The sequence below is a fragment of the Anticarsia gemmatalis genome, chromosome 9, assembly GCF_050436995.1.
Source record: "Anticarsia gemmatalis isolate Benzon Research Colony breed Stoneville strain chromosome 9, ilAntGemm2 primary, whole genome shotgun sequence".
In the NCBI taxonomy this organism is placed as follows: Eukaryota; Metazoa; Arthropoda; class Insecta; order Lepidoptera; family Erebidae; genus Anticarsia; species Anticarsia gemmatalis.
This window is the reverse complement of record NC_134753.1, coordinates 13,705,574-13,722,810: the sequence shown is the minus strand read 5'-3', so window position 1 is coordinate 13,722,810 and position 17,237 is coordinate 13,705,574. Positions and strand designations below refer to the sequence as shown.

The window sequence follows — 17,237 nt, the reverse complement described above, 5'->3', positions numbered from 1 at the left end:
GTTTGGCGCTGTGGTTTAAGCGGTCACCTCGCCGCAACAACCGTAGCGCCGCGTGTGGTGGGTTCGAATCCCACCCGGGACAAATCTTTGTGTGATGAGCACGAGTATTTGTTCTGAGCCTGGTTGTCAATTTATCTATATAAGTATGTATTTAGAAGTATATATGTATGTTTATCAGTTATTTGGTTACCATAGTACAAACTCTGCTTAAACAGTACAAGCTCTGCTTAGTTTGGAATCAAATGCCCGTGCGTGAGTTGTCCAATAATATTTATTTATTTAATGTTGTGCAAAAATAAAATACAACATAAATATTTAAAAAATATTTTATTTCATTTACAAAACTCAACATTAGATGTTATGATAATATAATTTACAACAACTTGATATGACGTCTTAATAAAATACTAGGCAAGAATATAATCACTTTTTAAAGCATGTATTTATTGCCAATGGTAATTATTAAGAAATATCAGGACGGCAGTGTTGCCACGTATTCGACAGTAAATGCTTAAATAAATAGCTACATAACATTCGCATTTACTACGTTACAGAGCGCTAACTCTAGAGTATAGATAACTTGTACAAAATATTTTTTTTTGCTTTGTAGAAATAAAGAGCTATGTAGCGTAACGTAGTGTAATAAAATTAAATACTGTAGGGCTTCCCCAATATTAGCCTCTTTGATTGTGACGATGAATCTCGCTGTATTTTCTTAGGTACACTTAAAACATAACCAAGTATAACAAATAAAAATAAACATTGAGGGATGATCAATACCACCCACATTTCGCAACCCCAACACGACCGTCCTTAGCAGATATCGATTTATGAAAAGAATATTATTACTGTCTATGTATTACTAGGTATTCACATTAGAGCTGCCGTACTTAAATTATACAATGTTAATGAATTGAAAGTAAATACACTTCTTAAGGTAATCGTGGTTGAGGCTGGAATACGAATGAAGAGAGCGCTAGTCCCGAACTTAGCAGAGTAATAAAATGTAGTATGAACCATCCCTCATAGACCTTCGTCATAATTAATACGCGCTTACAAAATGCTCGAGTAATTACAGGAATGTACACATACAAAAATATACATAATAATATTTACAAGACACTTAAGATATGTTATTGCTTACATTCACTTCTATTGTAAAACAAATTATTACTAAACTTTCAAATACCGCTTATCAAAATATAAATTCGCCATGTATTGAGTTCCAATAAAAATATAACTATATACTAATTTAAAATATTGCTTTATCTTGTCATATAGATAAAATTACACACGGGTCATTTTAACCGTGCGAACTAAGTCATGTCATTTTATCGGAGCCTCTCGCTCTTACTTACACATTGTCACATTCCTATGATTCTTTTGATTATGACGTAGTTCGCACGTTTGTAATGGCCTGAGTAAATCATCTTTTTTGCTTGATATGGAAGAACTTCGTAACTCTAAGGACCGATTTCACCACATCCTTATATGCATAAGAAAACTTATCAGATGATATTTTGACAGTTGTTTTCATAGCTGTCACTTTATCTTGCAGGTAGGTTATCTAACGCTTATTCATGAGCTGTGAAACTAACGTTTAAGATGTCGTGATTCCTATAATCTAATATTACACGGAAATCATTGCAATCATCATTTTTTTATTTTTGATTTGCTTAGTCGGTGTCAAATGTGCCGAAACGTCACGCAAATCATTGTAAGTAACGTAATTCCCATGGAATATAATATAAGTAAAATGTTTTAAGTTATATTATACATAATACAATATCTAGAATATACTTATTATGTAAATATTTGGCACGAGGCTGATCGAAAACTACTGCGTTTCTATAAAACTCATACTACGGTGTTGCCACCCGTAGAGAGAATATATTGGACTTAACTTGAGCTACGTAGGAAGACGACTTATTTTAGTTTTTTACCACAATATCATATTATGTTCGTGGTAATTTTGGTGACTTTAAAGGAAAATTATCTTGTTGTACATCGTCAGAGCTATGTCATTGAAAGTTTGGCATTATTGCAAGTTGTCACACAACATAAAGTTATATGTATTAACATATCTCTCCCAACCTTATGTTTTAGGTTCGGAGTTATATATTTAATCAGATAAGTTGGAGTTCTATTTTATTTATTATGTTTTGGTGGTAATTACATAGTTACTTAAGGGCATGCTTGAGTTACAAAAATAATATTAATAGTATCAATAAAATGCCTTTTACAAACTACTTGACAAAATAATGTTCCTCAAAAGTCACGACGCTAATAACTTATCTTTATGTATTACATAATTATATTGATCTATATACATAGCTGCGCTGTTTCACTCAAGAGTATAGTATATTATAACTAAACAGACAAACTCACACATAATCTAACGTGAGATTATTACAGTCTTTCAGTATACAAGCACACTATAGACATGATACATAATATTAAACATTACAGTGAGATTTTGCTTGGCTATTTGTTATATTATAGTTCTGTCTCATGTTCTATCATGCGAGTAAAAGAGATAGCATGATGAGTAAACTTACACGTATAACCAAGTGAAATCTCATTCAAAACTTTGGAAACTGATTTGGCAAGTAAGTCATTTTAGAAGTTGATTGGTATAGTTTTTGGGTCATAAATTGATTAGTTAGCAATTGTTGTTCGTATAGTCCATTTGATATTTAAGACAATTTGATGAAAAATATTATAATTTGATAATAAATACGATTGCGTATAGTTCATTGATAAAATGTTTATGACATATCCAGAGAGCGTAGAGTTGATAATTGTAGGCGGATAAATATTGATTTACTATAAAGTTTATATGAATATCAATAATGTTTCAACTATACAGGTATTCAACTGTATTTATTTGAAATACAGACAGGGAAATATATTTGAAAACGTACAACTACACTCTTACAAAGAGGGTAATTCCTGTTCGTATAATATACGTATACGTTCGTTTTACAGTAGTATACTCAATGAGAGTGATGTAATAGAGAGTGTACCTGTGTATTGTACACACACTTGGACACTATAAACAAAGTCCTGCACGGATCGCCAGTTTCAATGAAACGACGACATTATTATTAGTATACTTAATGTAAGTAGTTTCAGAAGAGTGCGTGTGCAGGCAGTATGCGTACGGGCGCGGGACGTGCACCCCCCGTGCTCTCCCACGCCACCACCGTGCCCGACTCGTAGCAACCGAACAGAATTTGTGAATCACTGCTGTAGGTTAAACTGTGGAAACAAATATTTGAGTTAGATTTTCGATGATGAGTTTTATTTTTAGTTGCATGATTAGGTGGGATTTTCCACAAAACTTAAATTTCAATTTCAGTCTATTTCTTCACCATCACCCAGAAAATTTGCTAAGTAATTGCGCCACCATTTTATAAGCCAATTTGGGTAATTAATATTAAACGATTTTTTTGTCCTTATGACTAAGATATGATGAAATTGATTTGAACTAATAACCAGTAGCATATAAACATATTAGTTTTTAAGGTACACTTTTTTTGCTGGGCTCCGTGAAATCTCCAATAGAAAGATTACTGATGTGTGTATGTTACCTGACAAGCGGCGCCCGGGTGTCGGGCGGCGGGATGTAGAGCAGCGGGCGCAGGTCCCACGACGAGTAGAGGCGCACGCCGCCGCCCGCCAGCCCCGCCGCCACGCCGTTCACGCTCACCCCCTCCGGGGCGTTCGAGTAGCACACGCACGTCACCAGCTCTTGTACCTTCACGCTACCTGCGACACAAATGTAGCAAGTTAAATGCAGTCTCAAGTAGAATTATTATTGCTACGTTTTATCATGTAATAGAGCGCTTTATAAAATATAGAAATATACCAGTTCAGTATGGCCAAATAAATATATAAGTGAGTGTAAGGTTACCGAAGACGATGTCCAGGACAGAGTGAAGTGGAGAAGAAAAATCAGAAAAGTTAACTTCACTATCAATGAAGAGAGAGAGAGATTATGGCTAGATTTAGCTTGCTATTTTCTGTAATGTCGTAGCAGTGCAGATAGCTGGAGTAAATTGAAATTTTTCAATATAAAGAAATATATTAATAAGTTGGTTATAATATATTAATTTGTAATCATGTAACATTAGCTGTGGGATATTATTGAGTATACAAATATAAATATCATAAAGTTTTTATTTCTATACTCACCAACAAACCTAGCATTAACAGTATGCACTCTAATCAGCGACTTGTACTTGTAGGCGGCGTCTTTCTCATAGGTGTCGCAGTCTGCGTCGGCGCTGACGTCACAGGCGGCGTGGCTCGCCGACATGTCGTGCACGGACGCCACGTCGCACAGCGTCTCGCTGATCGTCACGTGCGTCACTGTCAGCATGTCGCGGTTCGGGAGCGTGCGGATGTACGTTAATCTGGAAATTAGAGATTGTGTCAAAATTGTGTGAAATTATAATTTAGAAATAAAATTGATTGTCTTGTGAGTTTTCAGGAGTGTCAAGAATTCAGTCGGTCGGTCAGGAGCAGATTTTTTATACATGTGTTCTAAAATACACTATGTCTGTTGTATGCATGATGAAATTTCACGAAGATTGACTTAAGTAAGCTACATCAACATTTCTTTGTTGACTATTGTAATTTTTATTAGATCTACATTTCGAGAAAAGTCTACATTTAAACAGTAGTATAATGATTAATAACCGTATACCCACTTGTTCAAGTCCCACAGCACTATAACGCCATCACTGCTAGCGGTGACCAGCAGCGTGGCGCGCGCACACACGCACACGGCACACACGGGCGCGGCGTGCGCGTGCAGCCGCAGCGTGCGCACGCGCAGCGCGCCGCCGCCGCCCGCCACGCCGCGCACGCGCAGGGCCAGCACGCGCCCTGACACGTGGCCCAGCATGGCGGGGTACGGACATGCCGAGCTGCCGTGCGAGGATGCTACCTTCGTTATCTATAGAAGCACGTAATATAGAATATTAATCACATAAATAATATACTCGTATATTTTTATTGCACATAAAGTATGAATCTGAACGGATTGAGCTGAAATTCGGCATGCAGGTAAATATTATGACGTAGGTATCCGCTAAAAAAGATTTTGAACCGGGAAATATAAAGTTATGCAGAAAAATATTAAAGACCCATTACAATTGAAATAAACTGAGAATTTGGAATACTTACTTGGTCAAGTGCAGGAACATACAATAGTAAGTCCGGTCTGGCGTCTCGTCGTCGTTTTAACCTTACAATGTTGTCTGAATGACCCCATGATAACAACGCTAACGGTTGCTGACCATTGTTCTGTGCATTACTTGATAATGCTTCACCTAACACAAAAAATGTAAGTACATTAATAGCCCGCCCATGTGACTACGGTCAATGTAATTAGATCGAAATATCGCGTCGGGTAAACAAATAGGGTGTCGTAGCCTTTAATTTACAATCACACTTTAGATTCGTTGCATTGTAATATTGTGTGTAAAGTTAGCTGGTTTCAATGAAACTAGCCGATGCAGCCGAAGTCGACCAGAACGACGTTATTATATGTGTAAAAGTCGCAAAAGCTGAAAATATGCAGACAGTTTCTCAAAAATGTTCAATCAAATAATAAATATTTAGTACAAAATATACCTTGCAGAGTGAGCAGCGCGTTGTTCCTGGGCACGACGGCGATGGAGCGCGCGTGCGGCAGCACGTGCAGGCTGGCGGCGCCGGCGCAGGCGCGGCGCGCCACGAGCGTGACGGCGCGCGCGTGGGGCGAGCCGCACCACGAGCCCCAGCGCGCGCCCGACACGCCCGCCCACACCGGCGTCTGTGCACGCACCACAATCATATGTTATATTTAATTTAACCCAATACTAGGCAAGGATATTCTCGCACAATGAACTAAGTGTTTCCCAACCATAAATATCATAAAAACAAGGATGAAGAAGAAACTGATACAAAGAAACGATATCTTATAAGGGCCCAGAGTGTCTCCATGTGAGAGAGAAAAGAAATACCCACAACTTTTTTAATAAAATCAATAAATAGTACCTATTTTTAAATCCTTCTCTTTTCAAAAACTATCAGAGTTGATTTTACAGTTGTTAAACGTTCATGTAAAATGCTATGTGTTATGCAACTGAAGGCTACAGTAAGATCTAGATACGCCATTACATTAACTTCAGTCCATTAACAATATAACAACACATTCAACAGAGCAATTATATTCAAGCAAAAATACTTGGTTTTTATATTCAATGTAAAAAATCCTGGTACATTACCTGTTGTTGTGGCTGTGGATGCAACAAGTCAGGCTGTACGTGTGGATGCGGCGTGCGCAGTAGTTGTCGCGGCGCCTGACCGTATGTGCGGACCATCGTGGCCGCAGCTATACGATCCACTTTGTTCTCTAGAGCTGACGGGTCGAAGCCGTAGTATGTCTGTTTGAATAACATTTAATTAAAGCAATATGATTATGAATTGTCGAAATATTAATCTGTGAAAGCAAACAGCGACAAATTTATAAAGAACACGAAAGTTGTTCTTTTTATTCCATCGTAACATGTAATTGATTGTAGTTATGAGCGCGAATGTTAGTTAGACCCTCACTAAATAAGAAAATTATTCTTTTTTCTAATCACTTAAACAGGAAATAAATAATAATTGTTCAAATACAAGGTATTTCCTTTTCACTGTAGGACTTGAAAGTCTTTTTGAGTCATTAATGCATCTGTCTGCCAAATAACTCAATCAATCTACATGTAATTTCATTAAAAACCAATGTGTGAACGGCACTCACGCAAGCCGGGAAGACGTTGATGGCGTCGAGCGCGGGCTGGCCGGTCTGCTTGTAGCCGAACACCAGGTCGATCCAGTGCGGCAGGCGCTCCGTGACCAGCGGCGCCTCCAGCGCCTGGCGCTGCAGCAGCGTGAACAGGCGCGCGTCCAGCGCCCACGGCGGCAGCTCCACGTCGTCCACGGCCGCGCCGCACTGCCGCACGCCCAGGTTCAGACCTGTGCGTAAAACAAAAATTTAAGCAATTTTACCACTTTAAAAAAGACTGATTTTCTAATATATTAAAAGTCTTTAGGCATCCCTGTTCTTATTAATAAGGTACATCCAGGGGCGTAGCTACCGCCGTATCTGCTGTATCAATTATACGGGGCCCCCGGGCCACGGGGGCCCCCAAAAGTGTGTAAGGAAAAAGAAATAATAATAATAATTATATTTTTTATTATTATTTAATATAATTTTCTTTTGTGAAAAATCTTTACCCCCAAACAACATAAGGGCCCCCAAACAATATAAGGGCCCCAAAACAATTTTTTATACGGGGTCCTGCCAATGCAAGCTACGCCACTGGGTACATCTAAAAGCGGTCAAAGGCTTTGTTTGAATCGTGACAGGTTGAATTTTATAAGGTGAATAATCTTCATAAACATAAAATAAAATTGACGACTTCAAAAAGTGTCTACTTAACTCAAAGCTTAGGTATACCCCAAGGTATTATACTAAGACCAATGCTAAAGTATAAATGATACACTTGTAAACAGTTTTGTAAAGAACAACATGTTAAATCAATTCAACATTAAAACACTTACCTTCGTTATTATGGAAAAGCTCCGGCAGATAGAACAGTTCAGGAATAAGTTCTTTGACGTCAGTGGGCGAGTCGTTGGTGATGAGCCGCCATGTCGTCGCCAGCGAGTGGAACGTGCGGTCCGGCATGTCGAAGTTGTTGTCTATCGCATACAAAGAGACAAAATTAGACATATTTCTTCGGATTTTATTAAAGTTTTGTGTCGAAACGACATGTATTAAACTTCCATGCTATGAATCTCATAGGGTAGTGGGGTCAGGAAAAACCAAAAAACTATTAAAAGTTGATATCACTACATAGTATAAAACAAAGTCGCCCATTTTGTCTGTAGTCCCTTCGTATGCATAAAACTTTAAAACTACGCAACGGATTTTGATGCGGTTTTCACTAATAGAAAGAGTATTTTCTCCGACAGGTTTTTATTTATAATTGAAATACATTGAAACTATATTAGCTGAGTTATAGCGATTTATGTCCAAGAAGTCAGAAAAAAAATCTAATTGAAGATTGCATTTGTGCGTGCGCCGCTTATACCGTTGGATACAAGTAAGAACAATGTATAGCAAAAACATTGGTCTTTATTAGTTCTACAAAAAAGTCCGCGATGACATATATCCAGCTTTTTTATTTAAGTCACAAAAACTACTTTTCTGTATTAAAAAAACATTTAATTCGTTGGGTGATGTTTAACTGGTGATATAACCAATAATACATATATCCTTATCAAAATAAGTAAGTTCATCATCACGAGCATTTAATTTAGATTATTTTTGCAGTTTACAGTGTGTTATTTAGACATATAGTTTAGGAGATATCACGATATTATTGCGGCACGGTACGGGCCGGCCGCGGCGGCGGGCTAAATAAAAAATAAAAGGAAAAAAAAAATAACATGTATATCTACCTACAGGTAGTTTTTAATTGTAGATAGTCTTTAATTTTAAATATATGGGAAACCTTTCTCATCGTTAAAATGAAAATGTATGTATACCTTATATTATATTTCAAAAAATGTAGACAAAGTTAATCTTCTAAAAATAAATGTAAATAAAAAATAAGTAAAAGTAATAAAATGTAGAATGTAAATAATTTAAAAAGTAAACAAGAAAATAATAGTTAATATTAGATGTATATAACAAAAGTAGCTAAGTACACAAAAAAAAACAAAAAATATAAAAAAACGGTACATGAAAAATAAATAATATTAAAAAGTAGGTACTACGACTTTGATCTATACATATAAGACAAAAAAAAATCTGTACATTACTTAAATATTTTTTCCAAAAACTGATAGGGGGGGCGATCAAAGAAGAGTCACAGAAACCAAAAAACATTTTAATATTTTAAACGCGGTTAAGGGAAAGAGAAGTTATTGTGAATTGAAAATTAGTATCCAATATGTGTTGGTGCGTTGACTGTATTTGTCGAAGTAGCGGGATACACGCAAACGAAGTTGCGCGGGTCAGCTAGTTAAATTATAAATATCAGATATCGGTTTTTACTTAGTAAATTAAATTGACACAAATGGATATGTATCTTCATTGCTGAAATCGGTTGTTTGAGCCTTGTTACAAAGAATTTAAATCACTTGTCAACACCACTTGCAGCTTCGTGCTGCAGCAGTTCTCAGGACCTGCTGGTGCATGTGGGTAGTGGGTACATACCCTGGTAGTTGAGGAAGAGCTCGGTGAAGGGCGGCAGGCGCACGAGGTAGTGCAGCACGCCGCCCGAGTTGGAGTACAGCGACGCGTAGTGGTGCGGCTGGCGCAGCTGGTGCATGTGGGTAGTGGGTACATACCCTGGTAGTTGAGGAAGAGCTCGGTGAAGGGCGGCAGGCGCACGAGGTAGTGCAGCACGCCGCCCGAGTTGGAGTACAGCGACGCGTAGTGGTGCGGCTGGCGCAGCTGGTGCATGTGGGTAGTGGGTACATACCCTGGTAGTTGAGGAAGAGCTCGGTGAAGGGCGGCAGGCGCACGAGGTAGTGCAGCACGCCGCCCGAGTTGGAGTACAGCGACGCGTAGTGGTGCGGCTGGCGCAGCTGTAGGGGGCTGCAACCCTCGCGCCGGGCCGCCTTCAGGTCCTGGGCACATGGAGTAGAAACCTTAGTCAATGATGAACAACTAACGTGTCGAAAAAAATCAAGGCAGACAAGAAGGCAACAAGGAGCTTTTAACCAGCAATAAGGGACATAACCTACCGGAAACAATAAAAGTAAGTCGCTCAGATCTTAAAAGTGAAACATGGGATATACTCGCCAGGTGCAAATTGAATGTTAGCAACATACCATTCGTTGTTCAGGCATGATTCTGATGGGGTTTTACCATAGAGAACAGAAAGAAGCTCATGGCTTATTCTATCAACGACCAAAATCAAAAACCGATATGGTCTGTTTTCACATTCCTGGTATAAACAGTCCATTAATTACCTCAGAGATTTAATAAGTTTGAAATGTGTTACATTAAATCGTCCAGAAACATTAAACCTGGCAAAAACATAACATTATAATGCAACGGGTCTCAAACGCGATTGAAAATTAAAGCTTAGGTTACCTTATATGTTCACCCGACGTTTCGATCGAATTACATCGACCGTGGTCACGAGCTGACTGACTAAAAATATCAATGTAAATATACTCACATTATAAATATTGATATAATGCTGTTCTCTATTCTTGTTCTGCACCGCCATGGGTTTGCTGAGGTCCCTGAACGAGGCCGGGTCGTTGAGGTCTAGTATCCGCGACGTATAGTCAGCGATTACGAACGGCAGCACGGGGTACTGCATGAGGTCGTTGTAGGAGCGACCGCCGAGGCCGTTCAGACGCATGAGATACTCCCAGTTTGTGATGCTGCCGCTGCGCCACGCTGCCATCGCTTCGTTTAGTGTGTCCGGTTCGATTCTGGATGGCGCATTATGTAGGTTAGTGAAGTGAAATGTAATTTTTATTTGTAAGTTTTATTTGAATACGTTTAGCTAATTAAAAGGTCGATGAGTCCATTGCGAAGTAACTCTGTGCATTGAATAATTTTGGCTTATAAAATGCTATTAAATATTTCTTCACATAACTTGTAAAAACATCAAAGTTAAAAATGAAATAAAGTTATCTAACCATAGAAAAGGAGCTCAAAATTTATTTTTTATTTAACAGATTATTTTTTTATTTTTAGATAATTTTAACAAAACCAGAAATTAACAAAGTATTTATCAACCTAAAAAATGACTAATATAAAGTACGTATGACGACGTATACGTGCACGTATTTGAGTGTAGTGTAGCTTGTTACCTGGCGGGTGGGTGGTGCGAGGAGGCGAGCGCCTTGAGGAAGGCGGCCCGCTCGACGTGGTCGCTGAAGGCCAGCAGGTGCGCGTGGCCCGAGCTCAGGAACAGCTCCACGGCGCGCTCCTGCAGGCACCAGCGCCGCGTGGCCACCTGCACCACCGACTCCAGCGGCCAGCTCTCCGCCTGCGCCGCTGCCTGAACCTAAACAACAACACATAGATTTTGACTACTGTTCGGTACGGCCATCATACATAAGCATAAAGTCACATTGGTGTTTGTACGATATTGTAGTTGAATAAAAGCAGTGTTTTCAGTTTGCGTACAGACTTCAATGTGTAGTGGATACATTTCGTCACTTCGGCAACAAACTGAGTTCGTAATGGGCTAGATGCGCAATAAAAATATGCACAATAACGTGAACTTTGCAAGGTCTAAGCATACATTTCTAACTTATAAGTTTCTGATCCACGATTAAAACTCAGGACGTAAATCATTAATCTATCATTTGAAGCAGTTAGTCCGTTTGTAGACCCGGTTAATAATATTATGGGTAAATGTAAGACACAAACCTCAGGTATATAAAGTCGATCCTTCCTTATAGTGGTGGGATCATAGTCTCCATCCTCAGGTACGAAGTGTATGCAGCGGTCGCTGAGCAGCAGCTCTCCGTCCAGCTCGGCGGCCACGGTGACGCACGTGACCCGCGCCGTGTAGCTCACGGTCTCGTTGAGCTGCAGCCGCGCCACCAGCCCGCCGCGGACCGACCACCACCCGCCTACCACGCTGCGTAGGGGCGGGGAACGGTGCGCTGTTTCTGATAAAAAAGTGGATTAGGTTATTTAGATTTAAAAAAAAAAATAATACAGACTGCTTAGATCTTGAAATTTGTTTTTTATGGTTTTTTTTTATGACGCACATATTATAATCTGCTTTATTTAGTACTCATGACACTTTAAAGCGTCATAACAGCGTCCACGCGGCCGCGTATGTTTTTTTAAATATGATAGTTCCAATTCATAAATAAAAAAAAATATTTTATGTCATCTATTGTAGACTCTACACTCACCTAAGGGGAGGAAAATACACTACATATACGAGTTCTATAAATACACTAACACGAATTAATTTGACTATACAATTAGTTTACATGACCACAGCAAAATGCTACTAATTTATTAGACACTTATGCAATCAATGTATCATTATCTTTATCTTCAGGCAGCTACTTCATGTGTGATGTGGTGACTCACCAGCCTTATGTTTCTGTTGTTGTTTGAGGAACTTGGGCGGTATGTGCAGGTGCGCTCGACGTAGCCGCACGCGCACTCGCCCCGGACCCTCCGTCGGGTCCAGCTGCCACGAGCGAGGGTATGAACGTGGATCGTGCCATACCGCTGGAAATAAAACATTACATTAGAGAGTTATTTACACAAGCAGGCTGATATAAAACATTCTCCTACAATCCAACATTGTACTAGAGAGCTTCTTATGCAAGTTGCACTGAAGGTGGAGGTATACAAAATTTGATTTTTTTAATGTCAATTAATGTCTGACTCACGGAATTAATGGTTCGTTGGCTGGAGTTGTTTTATTGGACACACACGTATGTAGTATTTGTTATTGTTATTTTGTAGTATTTATTATAAATAATATTATGTTTTAGGCACATAATGCATGCCTAGAGTATCCCTTAAGTCTTTTTAAACGCTAGGAGATCGCGGTACAGCCACTGATGAATTATATAACCGAAAAAATGACTATAATTATCATAAAGAATTTCTTCAGTATGTGTTACCTTGTTCATGCGTGTAAGTGTCGATGAGTCTCTGCCAGGCCTGCGCGGCGCTGGCGTGGTGCGCGTGAGCCCTACGCAGGTGCTCCATGAAGGCCTTGCGCTGGGAGTTCTGAGCGTCCACCACGCCGCGGGTCACTGACATCGCACTCTCTGTCACCTTGCTAGCTAACACGTCCTTGCTCCATACCACCCTGGGAGATGGAATAAGTTTCATTACAGTTTAGTCATTGAAAAAACATTTTTTTTTTCATCTTTCTAGTTGCCCACGTTTCGGCACTAATATAGGCCTCCATTCATTACGCCACTTTTAAAGATCCCGTGCTCGTCTCATCTATCGCATACATTTAATGCAATGCATGCAATGTTGTCCTGTTACTAAAATGCGAGTCAAAAATATGATGTATTGTATATTATCCTTGAATAAAATGAAAAAATGTGTATCCTGTGTTTATGTCGTATGTATTCATAATGGTAATGCCAAAGTATTGCAGCCGGTATCGGAACTTTATCATGGTATTTGGCACTATGGAAGTATTAACAAGTTTACGTATACGTACTTGCCAATGACGGACCTTGTCCTGGCCGCGTGGCGGGCCCAGCGCTGCTCGGCGTGCTGCAGCAGCGCGGCGGCCTCGGGCGCCAGCAGGTCGGACGTGACGCGCTCGGCCAGCCCCTCCTGCAGCCCCACGGCCCAGGCGCGCGCCCAGTCCGTGATGGCCAGCTCCACGCCGCCCACCGAGCTGCCCACTGCTCCAGACTCTTCGGCTGATAGGTGGATGTGCTTCAGCATTGTTACCAAGTAGATAGCCAACTGGATGGACAGAAATGTAGAACAGTTTTGTATAAAATGGCAGCATGAAACGATTCGATACAAATTTCAAACAAGCATAATACGTGTAAATGATGTACGTATACGCACGAGTTCGTTCTTACACTTTGCCAGATAATTTACCAGCCATATTGAAAAAAAACACAAATGGTTTATTTTTAGACTTCTATTTTGTAAGTATACGCATATAGCTACTCTTCTCACTACAAAATACACTATATTGGTTTATATACCTAACAAATTTTCAATAGAATAGCTTCCTACCTTCCTGAGCGCGGCAGGTTCAGTAGGCGTGAGCACGTGCAGCACGTGTGGTGGCGCGTGGTACAGCGCCCGCAGCAGGCGCGGCTGCAGCTCCCGGGTGCCTGCCGCTGGTGCCGCCGCCCACCAGAACAGCTCCTGCAGCGCGCCGCCCCACTCCGCGCCCACCGACACCCACCATTTGGGACGAGTCGAGCTTGACCCGCTCACCGCTACAAAAAAAAAATGATCATTCATCAATTTATGTGTAAATCTATGTCTCTAGTGAAAGAGAGTATAAGTCCGAATTCGTCGAAAATGCAACTTTTGTAATATTTTAGCATAAGTTTGCACAGTTTTCCCTTTTGCACATTGGTAACTTTCTCATTTTTAAATATAAACAATATCTGTTTTGACCAATTGATAGAGTATTTTTTCTAAATCATAAGTGTTAAAAAAAACACAACTCTTTTTTGTCAAAATCGAACTCTTTTTCATTAGAGGCACAGAAATTTACCTGGCCAAAATATTGAGATATAATAAAATGTTTAAAGAAATATGGTTGAAATGATGTTGTGTATTTGCTTTCAACATAAATAGCTAACTTAATTTAATCGACGTACAGTTTTCCTATACAAAATAGACTAAAGAACAGATCGATTTTTAAAGCCCACTGGTTAGGATTTATAGCTACCTAGCAGCAGTGTAGAGAGCAGCCTGTCGAAGAGCTGCGCGTCGGTGTGTAGCGGCGCGTGCGGCGAGTGCGTGAGCAGGAAGTTGACGGCGCGCGTCACGCCCGCCACGTGCCGCGCCGCCAGCTCGCCGCGCTCCGACCGCGCCAGCTCGCTGCCTAGAGACACTGCTGATGATAGCACTGTGGACGAATAATTACGATAACATGTTTTAAGTGCTTATTGACAACAAGATTGAAATGCAACACACACAAAGCACGGCTACACGATTGTAATTTTACGTAGTCATATAGTCGATTACACACACATGAAGTCATGTAGATGTATTGCAACTGCTACGGGTGACAATACAAGAAAAGAAACAATAATAATACTCGTATATTACAGTAATTAAAAGACGACAGTTCCAAGTATATTGTTGCAACCTCACTCAAAGACATTTTTTTTTCACAATTTCAACGCCTTCCTTTTTATTAATAGTAACTGAGAGACTTTCAAACGTTACTTAAATCTAATTGACATTTTTAAATATTATTGTAATTGGCATTTTACTCACCAGTAGTGAAATAATTGGCATACTTCGTCTGCGCATTGTACGAGGAGTGTAGTTTATCTTCCAGGTAGTCTAACTGCGCGTTAAACAGTGATATCTGCGCGTCTCTCGCGACTCGACGCACTTGATCGTCACCGCACAGTTCTATGTACGTGAGGAGATGATGTAGCTCCGATATCGTCTGTAAAAGAAAACGGTTTATAGTACGTTTGTACGTGTACGTATACGCTTTTTTGTAAGGTATACGCATTGTTTAAGAAACTTTTGTTATAGATTTTATGGAGTTTCAAATTGTACTGTACATTAGCAGCTAAAGCATAAATCGGTCTTTATACGAAATATGACATTCATTTCTGTAAACATGTTTAAATAATAATTGTTTTGTGAATTCAACATTTTTAAATGCTTAATATTGTGAGCTCAATCTCAACAAAAATTAACTTACATACACCACAGGAGTATTTATGAACATCTAAATTATAATGTAAGATACTTTGACTCACAAAATTTACGTAGACATTATAAACAAACACTACAAACCTGCATACTATGTTGTGAAGACAGCGCTTTGATAGCGACTCTATTGAGCAACTCATACAGATCTTCAAGCAGCAACTCTCGACCTTCAAAGTTGGTGTCAGGCATCTGTCCCACCGCTCTGATAGACCGGATCACTACTTCTACCAGCGATATCTCTGATAACATTTTGAGTGACGCCTGAAACGAATTGAAAACATGAAACTTTAATGTTTTATTTCATTGCTTTTGTGTCGTAGTTGTTAATGGTCGCCACAACAATACCTGCGACATGCAATAGATACTTTTGCAATCCATAAAAAGCTGTAATGCTTTGTGTCCGCTGTTTATGTTTGTAGAAGTAACCGAAACACAATAGTTAATCTAAGTGCTAATAAAATTGTATATCAATAATATTTTTTTGTGTGGACTGTCTAGGTACATAGATATATGTATGCAACAACGTGAAACTATTAGATTTGGCAGTTTGTAGTTACTTACCTTGTCAATGATTCTTCTAAGTAATAATGATATGTTATGTGCGAGCGGTACGTCTCCTAAACAGCACGGTAGTAACGCTAGAAGTGGCGGACTGCGGTGTAGGGACTCTTCGCTCACGTCCACCCAGATATCATCCTAAATGAAACACATTCATTACATACGTACAGGTAAAGACAATATAATATATTTTTAAGGAATAAGTTTCTTATTAAATACGAAACAAAGATAGTTACTTAAACTTTTGTCAGGTATTTTAATTAAGTTATTGATACTAAGAAATTTAAGATTTATGTATTGTAATGTTAGCATTTTTAAATATTGATACAAGTGAAAATAGAACATTACTTACGTCTAGTTGATCTTCAAGTGGTACGTCACACTTGGTAAGTAACGCAGCGCAAGCCGACGCTAGTTCCCAGGAGCCTTCATATAGCGAGATCTGAAAGAAATTGAATTCTTTATTATTGGGTTACAACTGTATAGAAATTACTTAGAAATGATTGTGATTACTTAGTAAGTTTAATCAATTACCGAACAATATAAAAGACCTGAATAATATGAATGCATACAAATATCAACTTAAAAAATATGTACAAACACTGAAATGAAAGAATAGAAATACTGTACCTATATTGTATTATTGATATCAAACACTAGAGGTGAAAAAACATGTTAATACTATTGTTATCGCACTGTATCTCATTTTAAGTGAACTTTATGTTTTTATGAGAAATAAATGTCTTTAGACCTAAGTCTCGTCATGTAATCGTGAACTTTAAAGTTCATGTTAAGTATTGTTAAGTTAGAATTACAATAGTCGTAATAACATAGTGTATATGTATAATTATGTGAGGTGTTTAGAGTTTTTTTCGAGTCAAATTTCATGTAATCTTACATTGAGCGGGTTCCGGAAAATATTACGGAATTTTTAAGTTAGAAAAATTAAAAAACACAGCTCATGTAATTTATGGACGCCCTCTTAAGGGATTTTGTGTGTGGAAAAATGTGACATAATAAGTAGTGACGCTATGTACCTGGTTAGCTAGATGTATATAGTAGTGGTGCTGGTGCAGCTTCCTGGCCAGGTCCGTGCTGGCGCGGCGCGTCAGGGCCCCGAGCGCGCGGACGGCGGCGGCCCGGCAGCGCGCCACGCGCTGGTTGCTGAGCACCACCAGGCTCTCCGCGCACACCGCGCCGCACACCGCCTGCACACACACACCACACAATGATTAAT

The 17,237-nt window shown here is 39.4% G+C and overlaps 1 protein-coding gene across 3 annotated transcripts in view; it reads right to left on the bottom strand.

Annotated features, from left to right (window-relative positions):
- Positions 1-308: 308 nt before the first annotated feature.
- mv (lysosomal-trafficking regulator mauve) overlaps positions 309-17,237 on the bottom strand; it is a 61,945-nt gene continuing 45,016 nt past the window's right edge. For 2 of the 3 annotated variants that reach the window (XR_012959614.1, XR_012959615.1), the window contains exons 31-46: positions 17,038-17,208; positions 16,353-16,442; positions 16,004-16,138; positions 15,527-15,703; positions 14,990-15,167; positions 14,436-14,615; positions 13,766-13,974; positions 13,230-13,483; positions 12,673-12,863; positions 12,128-12,271; positions 11,447-11,691; positions 10,882-11,078; positions 10,236-10,497; positions 9,263-9,678; positions 7,600-7,740; positions 6,873-7,011 (exon numbers count right to left, since the gene is read on the bottom strand). Coding sequence is in view for 1 of the 3 variants with exons in the window: in XM_076118172.1 (XP_075974287.1) it covers positions 3,132-3,261; positions 3,594-3,771; positions 4,198-4,418; positions 4,716-4,963; positions 5,194-5,339; positions 5,644-5,824; positions 6,279-6,437; positions 6,797-7,011; positions 7,600-7,740; positions 9,531-9,678; positions 10,236-10,497; positions 10,882-11,078; positions 11,447-11,691; positions 12,128-12,271; positions 12,673-12,863; positions 13,230-13,483; positions 13,766-13,974; positions 14,436-14,615; positions 14,990-15,167; positions 15,527-15,703; positions 16,004-16,138; positions 16,353-16,442; positions 17,038-17,208 (4,200 nt within the window). In the remaining 2 variants the exon portion in view is untranslated. Of the gene's footprint in view, positions 3,262-3,593; positions 3,772-4,197; positions 4,419-4,715; positions 4,964-5,193; positions 5,340-5,643; positions 5,825-6,278; positions 6,438-6,796; positions 7,012-7,599; positions 7,741-9,262; positions 9,679-10,235; positions 10,498-10,881; positions 11,079-11,446; positions 11,692-12,127; positions 12,272-12,672; positions 12,864-13,229; positions 13,484-13,765; positions 13,975-14,435; positions 14,616-14,989; positions 15,168-15,526; positions 15,704-16,003; positions 16,139-16,352; positions 16,443-17,037; positions 17,209-17,237 lie in introns of those variants that run through there. The other variant, XM_076118172.1, reaches the window with a different exon arrangement.